General features: G+C 48.3%; 1 protein-coding gene across 1 annotated transcript in view; it reads right to left on the bottom strand.

Annotated features, from left to right (window-relative positions):
* AMOT (angiomotin) overlaps window positions 1–25,778 on the bottom strand; it is a 43,559-nt gene extending 17,781 nt beyond the window's left edge. Inside the window, 5 exon segments of the mRNA XM_087972004.1 lie at window positions 1,642–1,786; window positions 3,329–3,776; window positions 8,799–9,681; window positions 10,394–10,557; window positions 25,475–25,778. Of these exon segments, the coding sequence (XP_087828130.1) occupies window positions 1,642–1,786; window positions 3,329–3,776; window positions 8,799–9,625 (1,420 nt within the window). The 5' untranslated portion in view covers window positions 9,626–9,681; window positions 10,394–10,557; window positions 25,475–25,778.
* Between the last annotated feature and the right edge of the window lie 345 nt (window positions 25,779–26,123).

The raw sequence follows: 26,123 nt of genomic DNA, 5'->3' as shown, positions 1-26,123 counted from the left end.
ATCCTGGTTGTGCCAAAACCTCTTCCATTTGAGAATTATGGAGGCCCCTGTGCTCGTAGGAACTTTCAGCGCAGGAGAAATTTTATTGTAGCCTTCCACAGACCTAGGCCTTGCAATAATCCTGTCTCGGAGTTCTGCAGGGATTTTCTTCGACCACATAGCTTTTGCTCTGCTACCGCATGCGTTGTCAGCTGTGAAACCTTCTGTAGAGAGGTGTCTGCCTTTCCAAATCACGTCCAGTCAATTTACAATGGGTAGACTCCATTCAAGGTGTAGAAACGTGCCAGCAGGAGAAATGGGAGCCACCAGAGCTAAATTTCACGTGTTGTTGTAGAGGATCTGAATACTTATGCCAGTGTGGTATTCGTTTTTTTTTCTTTTTAATAAATTCTAAAAGTATGTTTTCACTTTGTCATTGTGTGGTACTGAATGTAGATCAATGAGAAAAAAAATGAATTTCAACACCTGTAGAATCAGGCTATAGCATGATAAAATTGACCAAAGTTAATGGGGCCTGACTGTATGCACACAATAACGAGAGAGAGAGACAGAGAGAGAGAGAGACAGAGAGAGAGAGAGAGAGAGAGAGAGAGACCGTGTGCCCCCAGCTGTAATGGTGGCCTACCTCCTGTCTAAGCTACCCTGCATCCTACAGAAGCTACGCTGCCCAAAGGTATGAAGGGATTCCTGGCTCACTTTTGATACCTCCAGATGGGTCGAGATTGCAGGTGAGGAACTGGGGGTGGCTTCTCTACGTGGGAAATGAAGGCCAACATGGCCTCCCTCCCCTTCTCTTTGCTATCAACGCTTTGTAACAAGAAGTGCCGAGACAGGAAAGAGAAAGGATGTAATAATTCCTGAACACTTCCTTGTGAAGGGAACATGCTGCACCTATTTTGGCTAGCAGGGGTCAGTGTTGCTAAACTTTTACCTATCTTGGCTACCTAAATGCAAACCACACGATGGTTTCACAGTGCCTGGAATGCAGCACAAGCAGTTATAACCCAAAAGAATGGAGCCCTGGTCTTTGCCAGAGCTGCAAATGCTTTGGGGACACAACACTGGTCCTCGTCCAGACTCTTTAATAACCATGTCACACATGGTGTCATTGCACAGGGTGACCCATCTCCAAATCCTTCCAGGCAGGGTCTCCAATCCAACCTTGGCAACTTTAAGGCTCGTGGACTCTTCAACTGCCAGAGTTCCTTTTCTAAAGGTTTCTACGGCCACTTTCCTTGTTAAATTTAGGTGGGTTGTCTTGACGCTTTGCAGAGCAGAATATCCGTCAGGGATCGTAGTGCAGTGCTTTAAAAGAAGGTGATTACGATCCTATTCTCCAGGGCCACATTAATAAAAATGGTTCTGAACTTTTAAACGCTAAGTTCTCTTTGAGGACTCTTTGGGGCCTACAAACTCAGCCCACTGAGGCTGAACTCAGCAACGCAGGTTGAACTTTGTAGCTGGGCAGGAAACTATTTGGCCCCCAACCCAAGTGACGATGATTCTGAATGTTCACAAGAGTAAATGTCACGTGAACACCTAATGGATTTTACAAAGGGAGGAAAAAGGGAGGTGCAGAATTATATCACTGACCTTCAATCACTCCACAGCAATCAAGAGAACTTTAAAAGTTTCTTTTACCTCTGAGATCACGGTTAAAGTCGTGAAGTCTACGGATTTCGCATTCCAGCTTGTTTCTCATGGTCTTTTCCAGGGATTCCCGCTTGGAAGAAGACTTCTCCAGATTTTTGTAGGCCTCCGAGACTTGTTGGATTTCTGTTTCTAGCTACAACAAATAATTAATTATATGAGAGTAAAACACACACACAAAAACCATTCAGCAGCGTGTTCTCAGCTCTGAATCCCACCAGCCCCGTGTGCAAAGCTCTGGGAAGGGTTGCTGGCTGGTTGGCACAGTGCGAAGAGAAAGCCGCCTCTGGCCTGGCAGCTCAGCCCCAGAAAGGGTCCCTGTCACTGGGCGCACAAGGCCAGGCACAGGGACCCTGAGGTGGGCAGCCAGACTCCGGGGTGTCTGCAGGGGACGCCGGCTGGGAGCCAGAGGTGGCCCTGCCAGAGGGAGCCAGCGCACAAAAGCCACCCGACGACATGCATCAGCAACACACCCTGGAATGGTGCCTCCCTTGCAGCCTTCCAAGGAATTGTGAATCCACCTTCACAAGGAACGTTTCAACACCTTGACAAAACCTGGATTTGCAGGGTTTGAACATAGGGGGGTGAAGCTTTGCGCTATGGCATTATTCGCTTCAAACATGTTTAACGAGCCCAGTGGCTGGGCTGGCATTTCATGCTACGTCAAAACCAGACAAACTGCACGATGGCTCAGCATAATATAGGAACTCGGCCCTTGCCCCAAACGAGAGGCTCGTCAATCTCTGAAATGGGCCGAGGAAGCTTCGCCTCAACCAGGCCCGATTTTCATCTCCCGGGATTTCCCAGAGAACATTTGCTGACAGCCTGGTCCGAAAGGATGGGAGTCCAGAGTTAATGGCGGGTTGGAAGAAAAACCCCCGTCTGCAGCCAAGGAGGAGCTTCCTCCTGGAAGCGCCAAGGCCTCAGCTCCAGGCTCTCTGCACCAACCCCAGCCGCCTGACACGGGGCGTTCGCTTCTCTCTCTCTCTCTCTCTCTCCCTCTCAAGATGCACCTATTAACGTAGCCCAAAATGAGACAAGACGGTCCAGGTAGCCCTCGGGTGACGTCCACAATTGAGCCCAACATTTAGGCGGCTAAGTGGGATGTCTGTTAAGTGAAGGTTGCCCCATTTGACGACTTTTCTTGCCACCGTTGTTAAATGAATCACTGCAGTTGTTAAGTTAGTCAACTTGGTTGGGTGAATCGCCAGAAGGTCGCAAAAGGGGAATCCCAGGACCCCCACAGGACACGGCAACCTTCACAAATACAAAACAGTTGCCAGGCATCTGGACTTCCATCACATGACCATGGGGGGACGCTGCAATGGTCGTAAGCATGAAAAACGGCCGTCACTTTGGCTATGGCTTTGAACCGTCACTAAATGAAGTGTCGTAAGCTGAGGACTATCTGTATGCAGATTAAATCAGGACATGGAAGACGGGGGAATGCTGTGGAGATGGGTGATTTGCAACAGCGCTGGCTACTCCAAAGTACCATCCTTGTGATTGTCAAAAAGAGGGCTCCCCAAACGTGGCCGCTTTAAGACTGGTGGACTTCAGCTCCCAGTTGACCAGCTGGAGAATTCTGGGAGCTGAGGTCCACCAGTCTTAAAGCGGCCCAGTTTGGGGAGCCCTGGTCAAAAGAGAAGCAGAGGGAAGACAAGGGGCGTTTCCCTACCTTTTGCAACCTGGCCACTTTCTCATAGCATCCGTCCAGCTCTTGCCGTAGAGACTTGTTCTCCTCGGAGAGGATCTCCACCATCTGCTGGGCCCTGGAGACAATGACATAGGGGTCCACCGGCATTTGCTGGTAGGGGGAAGGGGCGGGTGGGGGCCTGGGCAGGGCCGCGTAAGAGTCCACTTGCTGCTGTCCAGTCAGAGGCTGGCAGAACCGGTACAGGTCGCCCTGGTGGATCTGGCTGGGCAAAAAAAGCTGCTGCGTCCGGGGTAGAGAGAAGGGGTCCCCTTGGCTGGGGGTCATAGGAAGCTGGTGTTGAGACGGGGACAGCCTGGAAGGCGGCAGCGACTGCAGCAGCGTCAGGGACCCCAAAGAGGTCAGGGAAGAGGTCGGGCTGTGGTGGTGGGGAGGCCGTGGCTGGAATGGCAGCTGAATCTCCGGGTTTTGCCTGTCGAGGAGAACCAACACACCCTTTAGACAAGGACACCGCATTTGGACCTGGACCCCCCCCCAGACCCGCTGTAGACTTCTTCTGCACCATCACCATTTGAGCTTTCCTGCTTAGACCTTTCTGAAACAGCAGAGCTCGTGTTGGTTGGGTTATGGTGCTAAAGGCGGTTGGGAGTGCATGGCACTAGTCCCAGCTTTGGATGCTCAAGGGATACCTACACCTTGACACAGGACCTCTTCCAACCAGTGATAACATGAACACCTTAGTTGCATGGAACAGACGTGATGAAGCTCCAGACTTACGTACAACTCTGTTTCCAATTTTGCCTGAAAATCTCAACAGGGTCAGAGAATCGTAGCCAAGTTGGTGACCAGGTGGATAAGTCTGAGCAGACTTCACGCACATATAAGACATCCATGGATTGTTTATAGGCGCTGTGCCAATACCACCATTTGCCACTGCCATGGAACGCGGGAGCCTTCGCTGCTGATTGGCGGTTGGATCGATCTCCGAGAACACCACCAATTAGCTGTTCTAGAGGGCGGGGATCGCTGCCACCGTTCACCACCATTTGCTGCTGATTGCCATTGCTGAATGGTGGCAGCGGCGATCGGCAGCGGCATTCCCGCCACCTAGAACAGCTAATCGGCAGTATTCCAAGAGGCTGAACCAACCGCCCATCAGCTGCTCAGCAGTGAAGCCTCCAGTGGTCCCGGCGGAGGCAGCAGTGGCAGCATTTCCGGTCGGCCAGCCCACTGATTGGCGGGGCTACGGGAGCCTGGGATCCAGCTGTTGCTCACTTGACCAGCTGGGGAATTCTGGGAATTGAAGTCCGCCAGGCTTAAAGTTGCCAAGGTTGGAGACCCTTGATTTATTGCATCCTGAATGGCCCCAAGACAGGGCAACAACTATTTTAAATCAAGAAATCCCTTTTGTAGCGATAGGGAGGCGGTGTGCAGCAGATCCCCTTCCAAGACTTGTAACGGCAGCTGCAGCTGCGAAAACAATTGTCATCTAATACTTCCCTAACCCTGTGAATGCAGACTCAGGCATACACCAAGATGCGCTATAAATCTGAATAATCCTTTTGCCTCAAGGGTGGCTGTTCTATGAATCTGAGATTGCCACAGATCATTTAGGGCTGTAAAAACAAAGGAAGACCTGGAAAAATTGGTAACGCAATCCCAACGTAGCAGTCATTTTGGCCAGAACAATAAGCTAGGTATGAAAACACAACAAGTCGCAATTTTGGACAGGTTAGACCACTTATTGATTCATCGTCTGGTCCCACCAGGACAACGGTGGTTGTGGTCCACAGCTCACCTGAGCTACTATCTCACAGGTGCCTTTTCAGGTACCTGGTACCCGCTGTATCCTTCCATCCTCCCCCATCATCACAACGGATGAAGCTTCTTGGAGGAGAAGTAAAACGTTTCTCTTTCTCCTCCTTCCTCAAGGAAAAAAGAAAGGGAACCAGCCCGGCTGCCTTTCCCAAAAAGCGCCTCGTTGGGACAACTATGAACTGGATGACGGAGGATCTCCAGAGCGACTCGTCTGAGCTAGTTTTTCAAGGTGGACGTGTTGAGGGAGAAAACAAACCAGCACCTTCCGTTTCACCTGAAAGTGACAGAGGTGACTGGGGGCTTCGCTAACCCACTTCCGGTCTGCAGTTGCAGGTGGGGCCTAAGCACCTGGGGTGCAGCCCTCAAGGTAACTCTAAAGCCAGCTGCGGCTAAACTGTAATTTCTGACACGACAGAAATAAGACCATAATTAACCCAGAGATTAATTATGTCAATAAAGGTCTGTAGGGATTCTCAGTCATCCGGGTCATGGTTGTCCCAAAGGTGCTTTTTCCGGAGGCAGCTGGGCTTTCACAGGGAACCAGGAGCACCACTCAGGTGGCCCCGAGGACACAAATAAACCTCCCAAGTGGCCTCAACGACTCCCTAAAAGGATGCAAATGACCAGCTGTTTGCAAGGAGTATAAATCCTTCCATTCCCCACCATCCAGTCAGAGCTGAAGAAGCTTCTTGGATGAGGAGTGAAACGTCTTCAAAGGAAAACAAGGAAGCCCAGTTGCCCCTGGGACAAGCATGTCAATACTTTTTCATTAATTTATCTTAAGGCGGATGGCTTTGAGTTTTCCTTGAATGAATACACTTAATGGGAATCAAGAGCATTTTATTTCTTTTTCCTAGCCCAAAATTACCGTGTTGTTTTTTTTTTTGTGCTTCGACACCAAATATTTCTATTGCAGCTTCAACATTCTCCACAGATAGTCAATAAACCTGGATTCTCGGGTTTATTTAAACCTGTTTTATTGGAAGTTCTTACCAAAGAAGCTTCTCAGGCCTCGTTAAGAGTAAGGACAGGTTCATGATTTTCCTAGGCCTTGTTGGAAACAGGTTTTTCTGGAGGTTTGACTGAACCCTTTTTAATCATAATGCAAACTTCTGTATTTTCAATGTTTAATATTGTTCGATCAGTGTAGTGTTTTATAACTGCAAATATTGTAAACATGTTTACAGTATTTTTTTTTTTTGTAAAAAAAATTGCAATAGTTACAATTATTATGCTATTCTGGAAAAATATTTTGAAAGGTGAAAATTTAAAATTATAAGTGAGATTAGGTTTTATTATGAGTAACAGAATTGGAAGGGACCTTGGTGGTCTTCTAGTCCAACCACCTGCTCAAGCAGGAAACCCTATATATAGCAGGGGTGTCCAACCTTGGCAACTTTAAGACTTGTGGACTTCAACTCCCAGAATTCCTCAGCCAGCAAAGCTGGCTGAGGAATTCTGGGAGTTGAAGTCCACAAGTCTTAAAGTTGCCAAGGTTGGACACCCTGCTATATAGCATTTCAGACAAATGGTGGTCTAATCTCTTCTAAAAAAAAACCTCCAGTGATGTAGCAGCCATGATTTCTGGAGGCAAGCTGTTCCACTGGTTAATTGTTCTCACTGTCAAGAAATTTCTCCATAAGTCCAGGTTGCTTCTCTCCTTGATTAGTTTCCATCTGTTGTTTCTTGTCCTGCCTTCTGGTGCTTTGGAAAATAGGTTCACTCCCCTCTCCTTTGTGGGAGCCCCTCAAATATTGGGAGATTGCTATCGTATCACCCCCTAGTCCTTATTTTAATTAAAGTAGGCATTCCCAAATCCTGCACTCGTTCTTCATATGTTTTACCCTCCAGCCCCCTAATCATTTCTGTTGCTCTTCTCTGCACTTTTTCCGGAGTCTCAATGTGTTGTTTTTTTATATTGTGGCGATAAAAAATGGATGCCATTTATTCCCAGCGTGGTCTTAGCAAAGCCTTATAAAGTGGTGTCAACCCTTCCCACGATCTTGATGTGCTACTAGCTTTACTCTGCTCAGGTCCCTCCCTCCGTCCCTTCCTGGCCTTTTGTAAACTTTGCTTCCTGGGCTGTTTCAAACTGTTGATAGGCAAAAGGGTTTGGCTGCTGAGCCCAGCACAATACAGTCCCCTGAAAAGGGCTCCGTTTCCGAGCGGAAACTTTGAGAACGGCAGCCCTGTTGTTCACCTGGCCAGATGTTCCCAATGGCCCGCAAAGGCTCCTTCTGAAAACACCTGCCAAGGCCTTTCACAAGGCACTGTGTAACCTCCCTTTTTCCCTAGTGATTCAACAGGGAGATCAAAGGCGTTTTTCATTACCTCTCATGCATACAAACCGAGCGTCTACACACCAGCCGGGCACGGAGGTGGAGAAGCTAAGCATCCATTCCCACAAATATCGGGGCACCATTCTGACATGCACTGGACAGGCAGCGGCTCAACTGCTAATTCACATGGTTTACTTGCCAGCGGATTAAAAAATAAAAAATAAATAAAACAAAACATCCCTGCAAAACCAAAACCTTTGGCATTTGGTGTGACTGACGCCCGTTTCCTGTCACGAGAAGGAAACGCCGCCTTTCCTTGCTGGGTCATCAAATTATTCAGGGGAAAAGGCCGAATTGGCTTGACAGAGTTTAGTTTGGAACAGGAAAATAAATCGGGGCAAACTAGAAGCCAACCACCTTCCACAGCTCACCTTGATCATTCCGAAGAGTCCCCCCGCTTAGAGCAGATGTCCCCAAACTTGGCCACTTTTTAAGACTTGTGGACTTCAACTCCCAGAATTCTCCAGCCAGTTGAAGTTCACAAGCCTTAAAGTGGCCAAGTTTGGGGACCTCTGCCTTAAGAGTCCAGGGCGAGTTTATTCCAAGCAAGACATTGGGGGCACTCTAGTATTTTTTTTTTTTTAATATGGTCCCTGATGGCAGATGGGGTGAAGTTCAGGAAGCAGGAAGGGTCTAAAGCACCTCCAAACTTGGCCTCTCTGGAATCCGTAACATCTCTGCTTTCAGAGCCCTGAACGCCACGGCTCAAAACGAGCACTTTCCGTCGTGCGGGGGAGGGGGCTCAGGGAAAAGGTGAAAAGCTGGGATGTGGCACGGTGCCACTGACACGCAACAAAAGCCCCCCCCCCCTTCCCATTGGAGAGAATCCTCCAGAGAAGAGGAGCCTCCAATCCCTAGATCCAACGCTGCCAGAGGTGGGATTCAGCCGGTTCTGGCCGGTTCTGGAGGACCGCTAGCATAAATTTTGAGTAGTTAGGAGAACCGGCCAATCCCCGCTCTGATTGGCCCAGCCCCCCTCTATTCTCTGCCTCCCATCGAGTCCCAACTGATGGGCTGGGTCTCCTTTGGTTGTCCTGCCCAGGAGAACGGAGCTGGAAAGCAGGTTAGTGGGGTGGGGAGGGAAGGGGGATTTTGCAGGATCCTTCCCTTGCCGCACCCACCAAGCCACGCCCACAGAACCGGTAGTAAAAAAAATTGAATCCCACCACTGAACAATGCCATCCTGGTGCCCGATTGCAACAAGCCCGAATCCCACCCCCCCTTTGACCAGGGTCCCTCAAGAACACCTGGCAGGAGAAAGGACAAAATGGCCACCAAGCGGCAGCTTCCTAAACCTCGGCGCTTGCTTAGGGCCGCAAGGAGCCTGAACTGCTTACCGGAAGGAGCCGTATTCAGGGGGGTGCTGGTACCTCATGGCGGGCCCGTCAGAGCGTCCTTGCTGGGGCAGGCGGTGGTCGCTGTAGAAATGCCCAGGATCCAGCGGCTTACAGCCCATGGATGGACTAGAGACGTTCTTGTAGGGGTATTCGGGAGGAGGCCCCCTGTGCTCCAACCCTTTCGCCCCGGGCTGCGGAGGGCCTGCCCCAGAGGTCTTGTAGAAGTCATTGGTCTGCTGGGAGGAGAGCGGGGAGAGGGGGGCGCTGGTGACGGGGGCGTGGGCCTTCACGCCACTGGTGGCCAGAGACAGCTGCATCAGCCGCTCACTCAGGGAGCGGACGTGCCCCTGCTTGAGGTCCTTCAGTCCTTCATCCTGGTGGACCTTCCCTGGGCTCAGCCGCTGCACGGTGGGGCGCCCTTCGGTCCTCATCTTCTGGTTGGAGACTCCGGTTACATAAAAGGCCGCTCCAACGCTGGCGTGTGGCTGGCCCCTGAAGTACTGGGACTGGACTTTAGCTTCTTCGTAGGTCGGGAGGTCCTCGCCCGTTTGGAGCCTTGGCGAGAGCTGCTTCTCCATGATGCTGTTGTCCATTTGAATCTCCTGGCCCTGGGGCTCTTGGCGAGCAACATGGGTCCCAGTGGGGTGGTCCTGGCTGCTCAGCCCTTCGTTGGGAGCCCCGGGGCTCCCGTTGCCGGCAAAAGGCAGGGTGGCCTGCTGGTGCAAAGCAAGGAGGGTGCGGCTCTCGTTGGGGTTCCCATACCGGAGCTGCTCCTGCAGCAAACGCTGTAAAACTGTCGTCGTGGTTTGCTCGTCTGAATTCCTCATCTCCACTGCGGTGCCCCCTGGGTGGAACGCAAAAGGGGGCCGCGGCTGCCCTGGCCCTGCAGGGGAGAGAAAGGAGGGTTACTGGGGGAGCTAATGAGGGAGGGCAGGGGGGAAAGAAAGGCGTGGAGAAAACTTTGAAGTTGGGAGAGATCAATAAAAATAGGAGGACTCTCTCGCGAAAGGTGAGTTTCTTGGGCTCTTTCGGAAAGTCCCCGCCTTCTATGGGGCTTGAGGCAAGAACCGCCCTTTTTCCAAGTTCTTTCTGAGGGACTCAGGGATACACTAAGCGGCGGCACATCACTACAGCGGGAAGGTCCAAGATGTACACCTCATTTGGGAGCAGATGTTGGAGGTCAGAGGGCTTCCCTAAGCTTAAGGGCCTTATTTTCCAAGACTGAAATTATCGGCCTGAAAAGGTTGGTGCTCTCCATCCAGGGGGGAATCTGTGGGCTTCACAAAGAAGCGGACGGTTTAGACAACCCGCCCGGGACGCCCGTTCCGTCCTCCACGCCAGCCTGGCCTGGCCTAGAGGCCTTCCCAGGCGTCCCCCTCCATAGGCTCATGCCCTGGGCTGGAGGGAGTAAAAGGTATGAGAAGAACATTTCTCAAGCCACCCTTCGTGGAAGGGCCTTTTTGTAGTTGCTCCACAGTCAAGGCTTTCATTGGCACTTTCTCGTCCCAAAACGTGATGCACGTAAAGCATGAAGGGCAGTGACTGGGCGGGTGGGGGGAAAGGACCGGCCCCCTCTGAAGGGAAGCACGACTTACTTTTATGGGTGGACTCAGAAGAAGAAGAAGAAGAAGAAGAAGCCCTTCTGAAACATGAGGAGAAGCTGGAGCTTTTTAGCAAAGCAGGAAGAGGGGTAGTAGGTATATTCACGATCTTCTTTTGATTGGAGTTACTCAATTAATTCTTCACCCTTTAGAAAGATCTGAAAACAGGAAAAGGGGAAAATTAAAATTCTCTATATAAACATTTGTGCGTATGTGTGTGTGTGTGCTTGTGTATCCCCAATAACAAGTTTCTTTCCTTAATTTCGAGCAGAAAAGCTGGCCTTGGGACACTGCAACATTTATTTGTTAAATCCTTAATACCTCAGGAGTGTCCTTTTATTTCAATACACACACACACACACACACACACACACACACACACACACGATGATGGAATCTGCCAAGGTTTTAGTGTTCTTGCCTGAGAATTTGCAGGGTCTAACTAAAGCAGGGGTGTCCAACCTTGGCAACTTTAAGACTTGTGGACTTCAACTCCCAGAATTCCTCAGCCAGCAAAGCTGGCTGAGGAATTCTGGGAGTTGAAGTCCACAAGTCTTAAAGTTGCCAAGGTTGGACACCCCTGAACTAAAGCATCAAACATCTTAGAGGTGAAACGGAGGCCATTTTTAAAATCTTATTTTAATTGCCTACCTCTGCAAAAGTTTTCACAGACTCGCATCTTTAAGAATCTGAGAGACCCAGGTGAGAAAGAATTCTAGCCACAGGCAACAACACAGGTGAGACCAGGAAGCGGAATGTACTGAGAGAGGCTTTGGGGCATGTGTGCTCCATGTATCCCCAGCCAGTCTCCCTCAAATAAAAGGACCTGCTAATCCAAGGAGCAAATGCTTCCCAGGGCAAAGGGAATGGACCCCCTACCCTTGATGGGGGTGGGCTTTTAGGGCAACTGAGAAGTCTTTCCACTGAGCTTGGCAGGCCCTTTGCCGAGCCCATTGCAAGCAACAAAAGACTGAATTTGCTACTTGCGGCCACAAAGGAAAGGCATCAAATGGGTGACGAGGACAAGGTTTTGCTGTCTCTGTAAAGGACAAGGCATAGAAATTTTAAAAAAAGGGTGAGGGGAGAAGATATTCACCACCAGTGACCCCCACTGCTTGAACCTGCTCTCAGTTATGGTTGGATTTGGGTAAAAAATTGAGGAAGGGCATGAAGCTTCCTAATCAATCGAATGTTCTTTATTCTACTTTGAACCAAATTGTAAGGAATAATATCAACCTTTAAACAATTGGGGCTGAAAGGGAAAGACTCACAATATTTCTAATACGCAAAGAGTCAACGCTGTATGAAGCAATTACTATAATAAGAGTGCCAGGACATGAAGACCCAGTTAAAATCCATGTATTGCATGCTTGATGTCTTCAGGGTCAGTTGAGGCTAGATAATTCCTTTCCCAGTAAATATATTTTGAAGAATTAATGAACATGCAACACTGGAGAAATGAGGTAAGAGGGGGAAAAAAACATGTCTCCTTCATTCCTTGGAAAAGGAATGGAATAAAAACAATCAAGCCATTGCAATGTTTAAAATGTGCACACACTGGTTTGAATTAGGAGCGAAGACAATACAAACAAGCCATGTTTATGGCTTGGTATTCTCAACGGTTTACTATAAAGTAGAGAAAGTAGATTTAAATGGATTGAAGACCTAAAACTCTGCATTTAAGCAAAATTATAGCTGTTGGTTGGGTTGGGTGGATTAGGAGAATAGTGAGTAAAGTTATGGAATGCTTTTAGAAAGCAGCAAAGAGATGTAGTGATAACAACGGGCATTTTATCTAGACTAGAGAGCTTAACTATGATTAAAACTATATACAAATGACTGTAGAACTCATGTGACCAAACATAGGAAGACAATGAGAGATAACTCATATCTTCTTCTGACTGGTTCCTAAGAGAGCTACTAAAGGACATACACACACATGCACCCCTCCTCAAAGGGCTAGGAGAAGACAGGAGTGATAGCATCATCAGCAAGTTGAGAAAAATGTCTTTAAAAACACAGTGAAGTAGAACCTAAGCCAACAGTCTGCCCCTCTCCTCCCCAATACTCTAAAAATCCTGAAAATTATTCCTAGGATTTGTCCTAATCAATAACACTAAAAGAATAGCAAAAGGAATGAAAAGAATGAAAAAGAGGAGAGAAAAGATTCCAACTGAAACAGGAGGATAAAAAGCTTAAACGTATCAGAAGATGAAACGCTTGTAAGAAAGCTAGTTAGGAAAGAGCCAAGGCAGACGGAAAGCAAACTAAAACTCTGCATGAACTCCTGAAATGAAAGCCCAGATGCTGGTGGCTTGCAAAGTACTTATTCGGAATCGGCAGAGGAGTGATCAGGCTCCCCTGGAGAGTTAGCTTTGTTCTATCCCGATGCACAACTAATGTGGGATTCCATACCCATCATTTTGTATCTTGAAATTGCAGTTGTTTCAAGAAGACAGGTCATACTCCACATCAGGGGTCTCCAACCTTGGCAACTTTAAGACTCCTGGGCTTCAACTCCCAGAATTCCTTAGCCAGCTTTGGGAGTTGAAGTCCAGAAGTCTTAAAGTTGCGAAGGTTGGAGACCCCCGCTCCACATAACTATCCACAGCACTCTGGATCTGCAGAAGATTCCACAGAATTTCCTCTGACGTATCCGTAGCATCTATCATCTTTGTTGGTCAATGACTGACATGTGTTCATCCTAGCCAGATCTGAAACTAGGCAAACTCTTGTCTAACCATTGCCACCATACTATGAGAGGGAAATAGGAGTCCTAGTGGGCACCTACATATGAACCAGCCGTGAGCTGCAGCTGCCAAAAAAAGCCAATGCAGTCCTATCCATCAACAGAGGGAGAGTATCAAGGTCATGTCAAGTGTCTGTACCGCTTTATAATGCCTTGGTAACACCAGGAACAATGTGTCCAGTTTTGGTCCTCACATACAAGAAAGATGGTGAGACTCTAGAAAGAGTGCAGGGAAGAGCAACCAAGATGATTAGGGAGCTGGAAGTTAAAGTATATGATGAGCAGTTGTAGGAACGGAGTCTGTCTCGTCTAAGGAAGAGAAGGACTAGGGGTGATATGATAGCAGCCATCCAGTACTTGAGGAACTGTCACACAGAAGAGGGGGCAACCTATTCCTCAAAGCCCCTGCGGGTATGGCAAGACATAATAATGGATAGAAACTTAACAAGGAGAGATCCAACCTAGAACTAGGAAGAAATTTCCTATCACCAAGAACAATTAGCTGGTGGAACAACTTGCCTCCAGAAGCTGTGGATGCTCTATTGCTGGAGGTTTTTAAGAGACTGGGTAGGCATTTGTCCCCACTGGTACAGGGTCTCCTCCTTGTGCAGGGGGTGGGACTAGACGGCATCCAAGATCTCTTCCAACTTTGTTACTTTTTTTCTTGTTTCCTACATTTTTTATGGTTATTTCCCAATTGAAGACCTCCCATGCCTTAAAAGCTTCTGTTTTTCAAATGAGACCATCCATTTCAACCTGCTAACTTGCCTTGGTCCACCACCAACGGAAAGAACTTTAGAACTTGTTTCGATGTGACACAAGCTGTACCTCCCAATTATCTAGAGTTTGGATAACCAGGTGGCTCATGTGGTTGGGATGCTGAACCAGAAGACCACCGTCAGGTTGGCAGCTCAAAACCCAAGGATCTGTGCCGCATGACGGCATGAGCTCCATCCATTTGTCCCAGCTCCTACCAACCTAGCAGTTCGAAAGCCTACAATTGCAAATGGATAAATAGGTACCACTTCAGTGAAACAATAACAGCCACATGAAAGGAGCCGCTTCGGCCTTCTGCTGGGCAACGGCGATGCCACCGGCTAATCCTTTCAACCCAGAAGCACCTGGGTCGGTGCTTCCAACATGAATGTAATAGTAACTACAGTTCGCTTTTCTACAGTTCGCAAACAAATTGTTCTTTGTGAACAAAGGTTTCAAAATACTTCTGCAATGAAAATCATGTAGAATACTTCTACTCTTAAAATACACACTACAAATTCATGGAGAAGAATGAACACAAATTTCCCAGAAGAAGAATAAACAATGTTCTACCTTCCCCTCAAGGACAAGCACTCCCTGGAAAGGGAAATAAGTTGTCACACCAAAGTAATCTTGAAGCTGATTTTACAGAGAAGATTGCATACATAGAATTTTAAGACTGAATTTGTTCCATTCTGTTTCAAGCACTTTCCACGTCTTTCCTTGTGTCTTCTCTCAATTTATCCTGTCTTCTAATGCAGTGGTCGCCAGCTGGTGGGCCATGGCCCACTGGTGGGCCTCGAGAAAATTTTAGTGGGCCTGCAGAGAAATGTCACCCCCAGAGCACCCCCCCAGAGCAATTAATCCAGGCTGTGCAGGAACACAAGGCTGCGCTGCCCACATGACCCACGGGAACCCTCCCCGCCCACTCACTCCTTACCCGGCAAACTTGCCGGCTAAGTTGCTATTTTTCCTTTTTCCAACCATCAGCTGTTCTGCTGTGCCGGGAGATTTAGATTAACTAGAAAGCAGGAAATCATTGGATTTCTTGCTTTCTAGCTAATCTTTAGATCTTCGGCTCTGCTTTTAAGCACAGCCGAACCTCCCTTAGGACTGAAAGTTCTATTATTCAGTGCAGACTCATGGCAAGCAAATTTTATGTGACAGACTGAGCTAGCCGATGGCAGATAGATAGATCACTGAATGATTCTGTGAGCAACTCAATCTGCCTGCCTGCTTTGCCCGATTTTGGGTAAAAATTGTTCTTTTTTATAAAAAATTCAATATTTACATACAAGGTATGTTGTGAGTTAATTTTGTGAGTTTGCTTGCTAGCAAATTTTATGAGTTTGCTTGCAAGCAAATTTTATGTGACAGACTTAGCTAGCCGATTTCTTGCTTTCTAGCTAATCTTTAGATCTTCAGCTCTGCTTTTAAGCAGATCCAAACCTTCCTTAGGACTGAAGCTTCTATTTGTCAATGCAGACTCAGGTAGCCAATGGCAGATAGATAGATCTCTGAATGAATTTGTGATTCTGTGAGCAACTCAATCTGCCTGACTTTGGGTAAAAGTTGCTCTTTTTTTATAAAAAATTCAATATTTATATAAATATTTATAATATTTACATACAAGCCATGCCCAGCCAGTTATATGACCACCAAGTGACACAAATTAGGCCACGCCCACAGAAACAATTAGTGATCCCTGGGATTTAAAATTATGAGTTTGATGAGGTCCAAAAGGTTGGCGACCCCTGTTCTAATACTTCTTCATACAGGACTTTTCTTTTCTTTTCGCGCAATGATACTCACTCTCGTTTCTTTCACTTCTTTCCTTTTTTTATATATGTATCCCTCCCCCACAAAGATTCACTCTCAACTCTATCAAAATTATCTCCCACATTCCGTGTAGCTCTTGCATTATAAATATCCCACTCAACCACTCTTTTAATTTTATATTGATTACCTCACCTTTTGAATATTTATGCTTAAACCTCATTATTTGAAACAAACATCTTTTTAAAGAGATACTCAAACATCAATCGCTATTCTCCTCCACTCTTGGCCCAGCTGTATCTTCTAGTTTCATTGCCACTCATACAGTATATTCATGTCATTCAGAAAAATATCCACCCCACTGCTCCAGATCATCTTATTTTGAAATGTTACACAATTCTCCCAAAAGCATGGTTTTTTTCCCTTTCGATATCATTATTTTTTAAATGTAAGATGCAACTATCACCAACTTATGAACTTCTACATTCTTAGCACTCTAGATCAGTGATCCCCAATCTTTTTGACGCCGCGGCCCGCTACCAGCATCAGCTGGGCGCCGCCATCTTTGCTTTCTACCCGGAAAAGCTCACCGGAAGCGCTGGCGCCGCCATCTTTTTTTGATGAAAACGTGCTTCCAGTGAGCTTTCTACCCGGAAAAGCTCACCGGAAGCACTTTTTCATGAAAAAAAGATGGCGGCGCCCAGCAAGCCGCGGCCCGGTAGGAGTTGTTCCGTGGACCGGGACCGGTCCGCGGACCGGTGGTTGGGGACCCCTGCTCTAGATGACACCAATTCAGTTTCTCAATATGTTTTAGCTCTTTTATTCAGAATTAAAATCCCCTCTTCAGGGATTCACCAACTCTGCTCCCTCAGAATAAACCCTTTTCAATCAAATCTATTACTTCCTTCTTTTCTCTTTTAGCTTTAAAGACCCTGAACATCACTGCTTTTATTTCATTTCATTCTTCATTCATGCTTCTTACAATCCATCTTATTACATTCCAGGTTGCAACTGTCCATGTACCAGGCTCATCACCAGATTATATATTGGCCTCCATAACCCCACCATGTCCTTTATGAACAATTAAGGCTCTTCAAATAATGTTTTGAGAATGCTACATTATGATCCTTGGTGTTACTGTCCATACATAGGGCCCCGTGGTACACTGGAGCTTTTACAAGACCTTACTGCCATTCCAAATTACGGTAAAAGTCATTAAAAGTTGATGAATGGTAAGAGAACCAGGCGAACAGCAAGAGGTGACAAAATAACAAAAGTTGGACAGACTGAGAAATTGGGACATAAGCAGATGCAGATAATTGTTTCTATACTTGCTTCCAGCTTTCCACAAAACTGAAGCAAAAGAATTTGTGATAAACAGGAAGCTATTTTGAGAACTTATATTTGAAACTAGACAAATGATCACAATGAAACGTTGGTGAATGCTTTTAGAAAGAGAAAAGACCAATCACGCAATCATCTTCAATTAAGCAAACAGTGAAGTTGGAAGGGCAAAGGGTTGTGCCAGGATTCTCATCTTACATGTGGCTTCCCCTTTCTTCCCCAATTTCTCTGTCTCTCTGCCAACTATGATTCAGATGAAAATACAGGTGTGGCATCAGCAGGTGCATGGATGGAGGCCAGATTTTACATCCTCATTCCATTCCTTCTCCCTTGGCTGATTTCTCTCATTAACTTGATACAAGCAGCACAACGACTGGCCATAAGAGCACGCCTTCTGCACTCGGTAGGATCTTGACTTCCAACTGTTAAGGACATATTGTTCCAAAGCCAGGCAATCATTTGTAGATATTTAATCCATAACTGAAGAGTTCCTTGTTGTTAAAGGTCAAACTTTGCACTGCCTTGATGACTACAATGCTGCCAAAGTGTTTGCTAAGCCATCAGAAAGGCTATGAGAACTTGAACACCCAAAAATACTTTAAGTTGGCCTGATCCTGCTTGACATTTCTATAACATCACTGGATGCTTTTTATAATGTGCCACATTTTAGCCCAACTTCCAAAAAGTGGTGCACTGGGAATACAGGCATTCTTCCCCGTGTAAAGTCCAATCCTAATGTATGAATACCTGGGATTAAAAGAATTCGTTCACAAGAAAGCCGGCACTGGATTTGCCACCTGAAACAAAAGACTTGATAAAAGAAATGCTTTTTCTGGAAATCCCAAACAGAAACCCAGGGACCAAACCCTTCAACCGAGCAAGGTCTTGCCCCACTGTGACCCAAAATCTTCCAAAAAGGAGTAGTAGAGCATTGCCATTTAATATTTAGACTGTTCTTTTATTCTGTTCTTCAGCATTTTAGGTCCGACTCCTCTTAGCAAGCCACATCCCACAAGCATTCCAAGAATGCACTGGCGTCATTCTCCTTTCTTCCAGTGGTTTGGCCATTCCTTTGCTAATTTAGACCAGACCTACGTGCTGGGCTGACCATTAATGAAAACCAGATGAGATCATTCTCCAACCTTCAAGCGCTCCAAACTCTCCTCCAAATTCATCAAGAAAAACAGAAATGCTTTCAACAAAAACTCAGATCTTTCTCATTGGCGTAAAAAGTATTTAAAAAGTGTTAAGCTGCATGGGGCGGATCAAATAACCTACATTCTAGCCAGGCATTTATTTACTGTGGGTTTTCCCTTCCCCAGATGAACTTCAGCTGTTGACATGGCTCCTAGGATTATTACCATGAAAAGGCTGCTTTACAGATGTCAGAATCTCTGGCCTAAAATATTTTAGACAAGTATTTAGGAGTCTGTTGCGACGGAGCCTGTGCACAAATACCACAATAAATAAATACAATTTAATGAAACAATCTGTGAGGGAACAGACAGGTAGCCCTGAACTGACCACCACAACTGAGGCCAAAATCTCCACTGCTGAGGGAGACGTTGTTAAGTGAGGTTTGCCCCATTTTACGTCCTTTTTGCTTTGCTAACTTCCCCATTGACTTTGCTTGTCAGGAGGTCGCAAAAGGTGCTTACAGGACTCTGAGTCACCACATCTGTCATAAATAGGAACCAGGTGTCAAGCAGGCCCTGGGGAGGCTGCAACAGTCGTAGGTGTGAAAAACGGTCCTCAGCAGAGGTGGGATTCAGCCGGTTCTGACCACTCCTGGAGAACCGGTAGCAGAAATTTTGAGTAGTTGGGAGAACCAGCCAATCCCGCCTCTGATTGGCCCCGCCCCATCTATTCTCCGCCTCCTGAGTCCCAGCTGATTGGCTGGGTCTCCTTTGGTTGCCCTGCACAGGAGAACAGAGCTGGAAATCAGGTTAGTGGGGTGGGGAGGAAATGGGGATTTTGCAGCAACCTTCCCCTGCCACGCCCACCAAGCCACACCCACCAAGCCACGCCCACAGAACTGGTAGTAAAAAAATTTGAATCCCACCACTGGTCCGAAGTCATTTTTCTCAGTGCCACTCTAATGTCAAATAGTCACTAAACGAATTGTTGCAAGTCGAGGACTACCTATATTTGTAGTTGCTCCAGTGCAGGGGTTCCCGTCCTCACTGGATCCACACAAAGGCTGTCATGGAAATTCCTGGGCAAGAGGACCCAGGCGCTATCATTTACAAGTCACTTATTATTAACATGTTATGTGAGTCCAACCAATTGCATCTCATTCAATACACCTCGATCAAACAAATCCCGGCCTGGATGACTTTGAAGCACAAATCCAGATTTCTGCCTCCAAGAAATACCACGGGTGAAATCGGTAGGACTTTTAATCGTGAATTCCATCAATAAAGTTATATCCCACCCTTCATCCAGGAGCTCAAGGCAGCTTCTAGTTCAGGGTTGTGGGTTTTGTTTTGTTTTCTTCAACTTCAGCAACTCTGATAAGGCACAAGAATTCTGGGAGTTGAAGTCCATTCATCTTAAAGTTGCTGAGGTTGAAAAATGCTCTTTTAGAAGGAGCTCTAATTGTTGTTGTTGTTTTTTTTATCCTGTAAGAAATCCGGGAATTGAATTATGCTGGAACAAGGTCTGGCCTGGGATCACTCAGGGGTGACTGTGAACAGATCACTGAACAGCAACTAACGCCTATCCCAGAGGTCTCCAACCTTGGGCACTTTAAGACTTGTGGACTTCAACTCCCAGAATTCTCCAGCCAGGAGTCCACAAATTTGAAGTGGCCAAGTTTGGGGAGCCCTGATCTAAACAGAACCATTGGCTAGGACCGAAGAAGCCATGTTTCCCTTTTAAGCATTACAAGATAGGGTGATAAACACGACTCACTTTTGGAAAGCTTTAAAAGAGGACTAGATCAATTCAAGGGAGATGATTATATCAAGAACTTTTAGTCTCAAACACACAGTGTGAACTTATTTAATACTTGGGCTCCATTCACTCTCATCATAACAACTCTTGAGCAGCTTAAAAATACCCCAACATAGTATTTTGGGTGAAAACACAACCAAGTAGCTTTTTAAAAGCCAGGGACACGTCCTCTGGTCTTGGTGGTTGATCTGGAATCTATGATAGGCCAGGCCAGGATGACTTCACCTTGTAGCCTGACCATCGGTGGTCAGAGAAAAACCCTGGCTTTATGCTCCATCCTAAGCTATGAATTTGAACTGTAACTTAGCTTTCCTTGACCATGAAGTTCAGACTAAAATGTAGCAGCAATCTATAAAGTTGGGTCCGTATAGCTAAAGTTAGCTAAAGAAATAAACCATGTTATGTCTTAAACTTAACTTCTATGATTCACTCGGTTCTGTCTGATGAAAGCAGAATCTTATTTCTGAATTAGGCTTAGTATGGCAAGTGTTCTTGTTCTTCAATGGATTAAAAAAAAAAACCTATGAGCATTCATTTAGCCAACTTTAATGTTTTAAAGCAATCTTGCCGCCTTATCTGAATGTTACTTGTATTGTTAACTGCCTTGAGCAGAAGTTGGATGGACCCAAGCATACCAGCCGCAATGGCCAGAAGTCCAACTTGTGGGCCAGCAAAAGTCAGAAGGGAAAAGGCAGCTTGGGGTGGGGGGGAGAGAGAAGTACAATGGCTGCCTCCGTCCTGTGCTAAGCCTGCAAGCGGCTTTCTTTTCTGCTGCTTCATAATGTACAATGGATAATGATAGCAGGCTTTTATTAAGAGCTCAATTTTCCCTTAAGGAAAATCTGTGCAGTATGACAACTTGGAAAACTGGCTTTTTAAATGTCGGTTATTAAGTGCAAAAACAGCCCGGAATCAAACTTGGCTTTTGCAGATTATGAAGACACATCTGTGGTATTTTTCTTGGTGAGAAAACTGAAATGGTTGGCTGCTCCCTTCTCCGGAGATATTTTCTGGCTTTTCAGTTTAGCCCAGGGGTCTCCAACCTTGGCAACTTTAAGACCTGTGGACTCCAACTCCCAGAATTCCTCAGCCATATTTGCTAGTTGTGCCCTGGGAGTTGAAGAAGTCCACAAGTCTTAAAGTTGCCAAGGTTGAAGACATTTGGTTTGGCCCATAGCCCTGGAGCTCTTCCGCCCACCTCTCTCTCCACTACTCATCAAGTTCAACCTGCTTAGAGTGTGCACTGATTATCCCCCTTTCTGATAAGCCTCTTTCTCACCTGGGAAGATGGGAGTCTGGAGATAATCAGAGATGAAGGCATGCAGGCACTCACAGCAGGAGCTGCCCGGGGCTAGTTCCACCCTCTCCTCTTGTGGTCCAAGATAGCTATTTCAACAGAACCTGGGAGGATCTTTGTTGTGCCCTGAACAGTAGAGGCTGGGGAAATCCCTGTGGGGCATCTTTGGGCAGGAAGCAAAGCTTCCAAAGTGACTGGGCCACCAAAGGCCTCCCCGTGCTTTAACCAAACCATCTTTGTTAATGTGACACAAGGGGGAAATCTATGATGGGAATGTAACCCCCTTTGCCAAGTTTAATTCAATAAAGAATAAATGTAAAAAGAAATTATGATAATTCTGTCCTGGCTTATCCTTTGGTTTTTTTTTGAAGGGTGGCTCCTGCCAGGGTACTCAAAAATCTAGCCTGGCTCTAAAGCCAGCAGCTGTGCCCTAGCTAAATGGCACCTCTTAGTACCGAGGAAGATCACTTTTATGAAAATTGACATTTAAAATGAACATTGTTTTTAACAGGCAAAGAGGAACACGCGATGTCACAGGAATTCCTTTTAGAAAGAAACTGTTTTTGCGTTAGTTTTTGATGGTACTAAATCAGGCTAATATTTACTGTGGAGGGACAACAGATGTGATCAGCTCTTGTGCAATGCCATCTGACATCAGTGGCCTAATTTCTGGGAAAGGATGGCCAAAAAGAATTTAGAAAGCATTTGTGCGACCACAGGATGCCCAACCTTCTGCAGGGGAAGTGAAGAGGTCTGGAAAAGATTCAACAGGTGCAACATCCAAGTCTTCCATTATTGATGACATTGCATTTAACTCGCACCAGGATCTCCAGAAGAAACACAGAACTGTACTAGAGCCAGGTAATTTTCTGTTTTAGCAACAACAGCACCCAAAAAAGAGAGAGAGGGAGACTCCTTTGGATTTCTCCAATGCAATTCTTGAACAGAATTCAGGTAAAGCTAAATTCACCGCACATACTGCCTGTCACTGATCAGCAGCTGGTTTCAGCCTGGTCTCCATCAAGCACCTGGAGCTGGAAACAGTAGTTCAAGGTAGGAGAAAGCCATCCAATTCTCTAGACCACTTGGGTGGCTCTGGAATGGCCCCCAGGGCAGCTTCTCCACTGCTTTGAGGGTACAAAGGAAGGAACGCTTACTAAAGCCCAGCTTCAGTCAAGAATGAGATTGGAGTGAATAGCAGTGTCACTTGCCAGGTAGAAAAAAAAAAATAAGAGTAGTTGTTCTGTAGCTTAAACAGAATATTTTGCATCCCTGGAATGAGTAGTTCCTCATTTGCTAGTTAGGAACAACAAAAAATGAAACTAACTGATCACACAGAATAAGCCAGTGATCCCCAACCTTTTTCGCCGCGGCCCGGTATCCCCAACCTTTTTAATGGCGCGGCCCGGTACCGACATCAGCTGGGCGCCGCCATCTTGTTTTGATGAAAAAGTGCTTCCGGTGACCTCACCGGAAGCACTTTTTCATCAAAACAAGATGGCGGCGCTTAGCGCTCGATGAGCTTTTCGGGTAGAAATGGCTTTCTACCGGAAAAGCTCACCGAAGCACTTTTTCATCAAAACAAGATGGCGGCGCCCAGCAAGCCAGCGGCCCGGTAGGACTTGTTCCACGGACCGGGACCGGTCCGCGGACCGGTGGTTGGGGACCCCTGGAATAAGCAACAGATCGCAGATATACAGATTGCAACTTTTTTTAAAAATCTGATTGCAAAACCTGAATAAAACATCTTCCCAATTTTAGACAGTATTATATACTACCGTCTTCTTTACTTATGAAGGCGCAAATGTACAGATCGTCCTCAGCTTACGACCACAAAGGAGCCCAAAATGTATGTTGCTATGTGAGAAATGTGTTAAGTGAGTTTTGCCCCCATTTTACGACTTTTCCTGCCACCGTTGCTAAATGAATCGCTGCAGCTGTGAAATTAGTAATCCGGTTGTTAAGTGAACCTGGCTTCCCCATTGACTTGGCTTTTCCGAAGGTCGCAAAAGGGGATCACGTGACCCTGGGGGACGCTGTAGCCGTCATAAATGTGAGTCAATTGTCAAGCATCTGAATGTAAGTCATGTGACCACGGGGAGGGGGATGCTACCACAGTCGTAAGTATGAAAAATGGTCATGTCAGTTTTTTCAGTGCCATTGTATCTTCGGTCCCTAAGTGAACTGCTGTAAGTCGAGGACTATCTGGACTTGAACCTTCAGATATTCCGATCCATTTTAAACAGAACTGTGTCCATCCCAAGGAAAAACTCTTCACACCCATCATCTTGTTAGAGTCCAGAGGTCTCCGACCTTGGCCACTTTAAGACTGGTGGACTTCAACTCCCAGAATTCCCCAGTCAGCTTTGCTAGCTGTGCCGAGAGTTGATCCACCAGTCTTGAAGTGGCCAAGGTCGGAGACCCCTGTGTTAGACGACTAGCATCAGAGGTGTGACTTCATAACATAGTAAACACACTGTACATAGAGTGCAGTCCAAACTTTCTACAGCACCGCATTTCTTTTCTATGCTGACTCAAGCAGCATCCCCAAGGTGAGGGGAGGCCTGCCACATGAGCTAAGGGGGGTTATGGGTATTGGACACCATCCAAAGGGAAGCCAGTTAAAATGGTACCCGACATCAGCCTTTCTTAAGAAGCACTTTGGTTAAAAAACTAATTATTTTCACCTAAAAGTTGCTGCTCCATGAACTGGGAGGCTCATTTTTTAAATGATTTATTTTAACAAGCCCTTGGCATAGATTCCTTGTTGCAAGCTAGCATTCCGCCAATAAACTTCTCCAAACAATGGCTTTCCCACTGCAACGAAGTGGCAACAAAGGTGGAAGTTTGTGTCCATGTAGCAAAAGCCCAATGGCTGAGAGATTCCCCCACTGGAGCCGAGCCCAGCAAGGGCCGGGCCTTCGCCACCAGACCACCCTTTCCAGGCCTGTCCTACCCAAAATTCAAGGAGGGCCCCGCTGCAAAGAACCCGGCCGGGGTCACACCCTACTGTGGGAACTCAGAAGCCTCTCGTGGGGTGGAGCACCTGCCCCACAACATTCCTCTTCTCCCTGCCCTGCCTCCCAGTCTGGGAATAACCCAAGATGGAGCTTCCCGATGTCTACGGGGGGAAGACTGGGACAGGGGTCTCCAACCTGGGCCACTTCCAAGCCTGGCGGACTTCAACTCCCAGAATTCCCCGGCCAGTGCACCAGGCTTAAAGTTGAAGCTTTGCTGACTGGGGAATTCTGGGAGTTGAAGTGTGCCAGGTTCAAGTGGCCCAGGTTGGAGACCCCTGTCCCAGTCTTCCTCCCGTAGACATCGGGAAGCTCCATCGGTGGCATCTGACGGCTGCTTGGGTGGTGCCCCTGACCCAGATTCCCCATCGCATCACTTCCCAAGAGGGCTCAAGGTCCTCGGTTTACCTCAAGCTGGCAATTCCGTTCTTTCCTCCATGCGCTTGGGTCCAAGACACCCAAGGGGACCCACTATGGCCAGAGTTGGCCAAGGTCACAACCGCCCTGGGCCCAACGCCACCCTGCCCACTTCTACCTGCCTCCTCGCAAGGCCCCAAGAGGCCCCTCAGCCCTTCCGGTCTCTGGGCAACTGAGCAGAAAGCCCCCCCCCCCTTGATTGCCCAGGATCTCCTGGTGCAGCCGTGCAGAGCCCAGCCTGGATGAAGCCCCCTCACTTGGGCTGCAGCTGGCCAGCCAGGGACCCCTGAGACGGAAGGGGGTCCCGGCTGGAAACCGTGCAGAGAGAGCAGAGCGGATGAACAGGGTTGGAAGGGACCCTGGAGGTCATCTAGTCCAGGGCTCTCCAACCGGAGCCCCTTGAAGCCTTTACCGGCTGGGGGATTCTGGGAGTTGAAGTCCCCCCAGGCTTCAAGTGGCCCCGGTTGGAGAGCCCTGAGCTAGACGAAGCTTTGCCCGCCCGGAGAAAGGCCGCGCTCGGTCAGGCCGATAACCGCCCCCCCCCCGCCTTCCCGGCCGATGGCGGCGCCGCCAAAGGGGCCCCGAGGCCGCAGCCGAGGCCGGTGCGACCGAGTCCCCTCCCCCCCTCTCTGGCCGGCCTCGGCGCCCAGTTGCAAGCCGCTGGTCCCGCGCGGGGGCTCCGCTTCCGAAGCGCCCCTTTCCCGCCAGACGGGGAGCCGAAGCCCGCGGGCTCCGGAGGGCGCCTCCCACCCAGCGAGCCTTACCGGGGCGGCGGAGGGGAGTCTCGGCTCGGCGCTCCTGCGGCCGGGACAAAAGCGGCCGGCCCAGCGTCCCCGGGAGGCCGAGAGCCCATCGCCGCCGCGTCCGTACGAAGCTCGGCCAGCCCGGAGCCAGCAAGAGGAGGCGGCGGAGGCGAGGCAGGCGGGCTCCCGACGTCTTCAGCGCCGCGCCCGGGGCTCCATGGCTGGGCGAGGCGGGCGGCGGCGGCGGCGCAAGGAGGTTGGCGAGCCCGTCGCCCCGGCCGCCCCGCGGTGCAGCTTCTTCCCCCGCTTGCGGCGCCAGTGGGGCGGGCAGGAAAGGATGCCCGGAGCCGCCCGCCGCCCGTTCACTGGCCCTGGCCCGCGCCCGCCCCGACGCCGACGCCGGTTGGCCGGCCGGCCTGCCACTCCCGCCCGCGGAGAAAGCGGGGAGGGGGCAGCCAGACAAGGGACCATTGTCCCCGCCGGGCCGAGCCCCGGGCGCCCCCGCAGGCCACGGGCCGGGGAAAAGGCGCAGGCGCGGCCCGCCGGGGTCCCTGCCGGCCTTGGGCTAAGGCTCCGGCCGGCTCTTTTCTCCCCCCACACCCGGGGCCCAAAGGCAGCCGAGATGCCCGAAGGCCGTGCGGAGGGGCGCTGGGCAGAGCTCCCGCCCCGC

The sequence above is a fragment of the Notechis scutatus genome, chromosome 10, assembly GCF_049901735.1.
Source record: "Notechis scutatus isolate UNSWTSFEM ecotype Mainland chromosome 10, rNotScu1.2, whole genome shotgun sequence".
Lineage (NCBI taxonomy): Eukaryota > Metazoa > Chordata > Lepidosauria > Squamata > Elapidae > Notechis > Notechis scutatus.
Note: the sequence above shows the minus strand (reverse complement) of the source record. Positions and strands in the feature narration are given on the sequence as shown.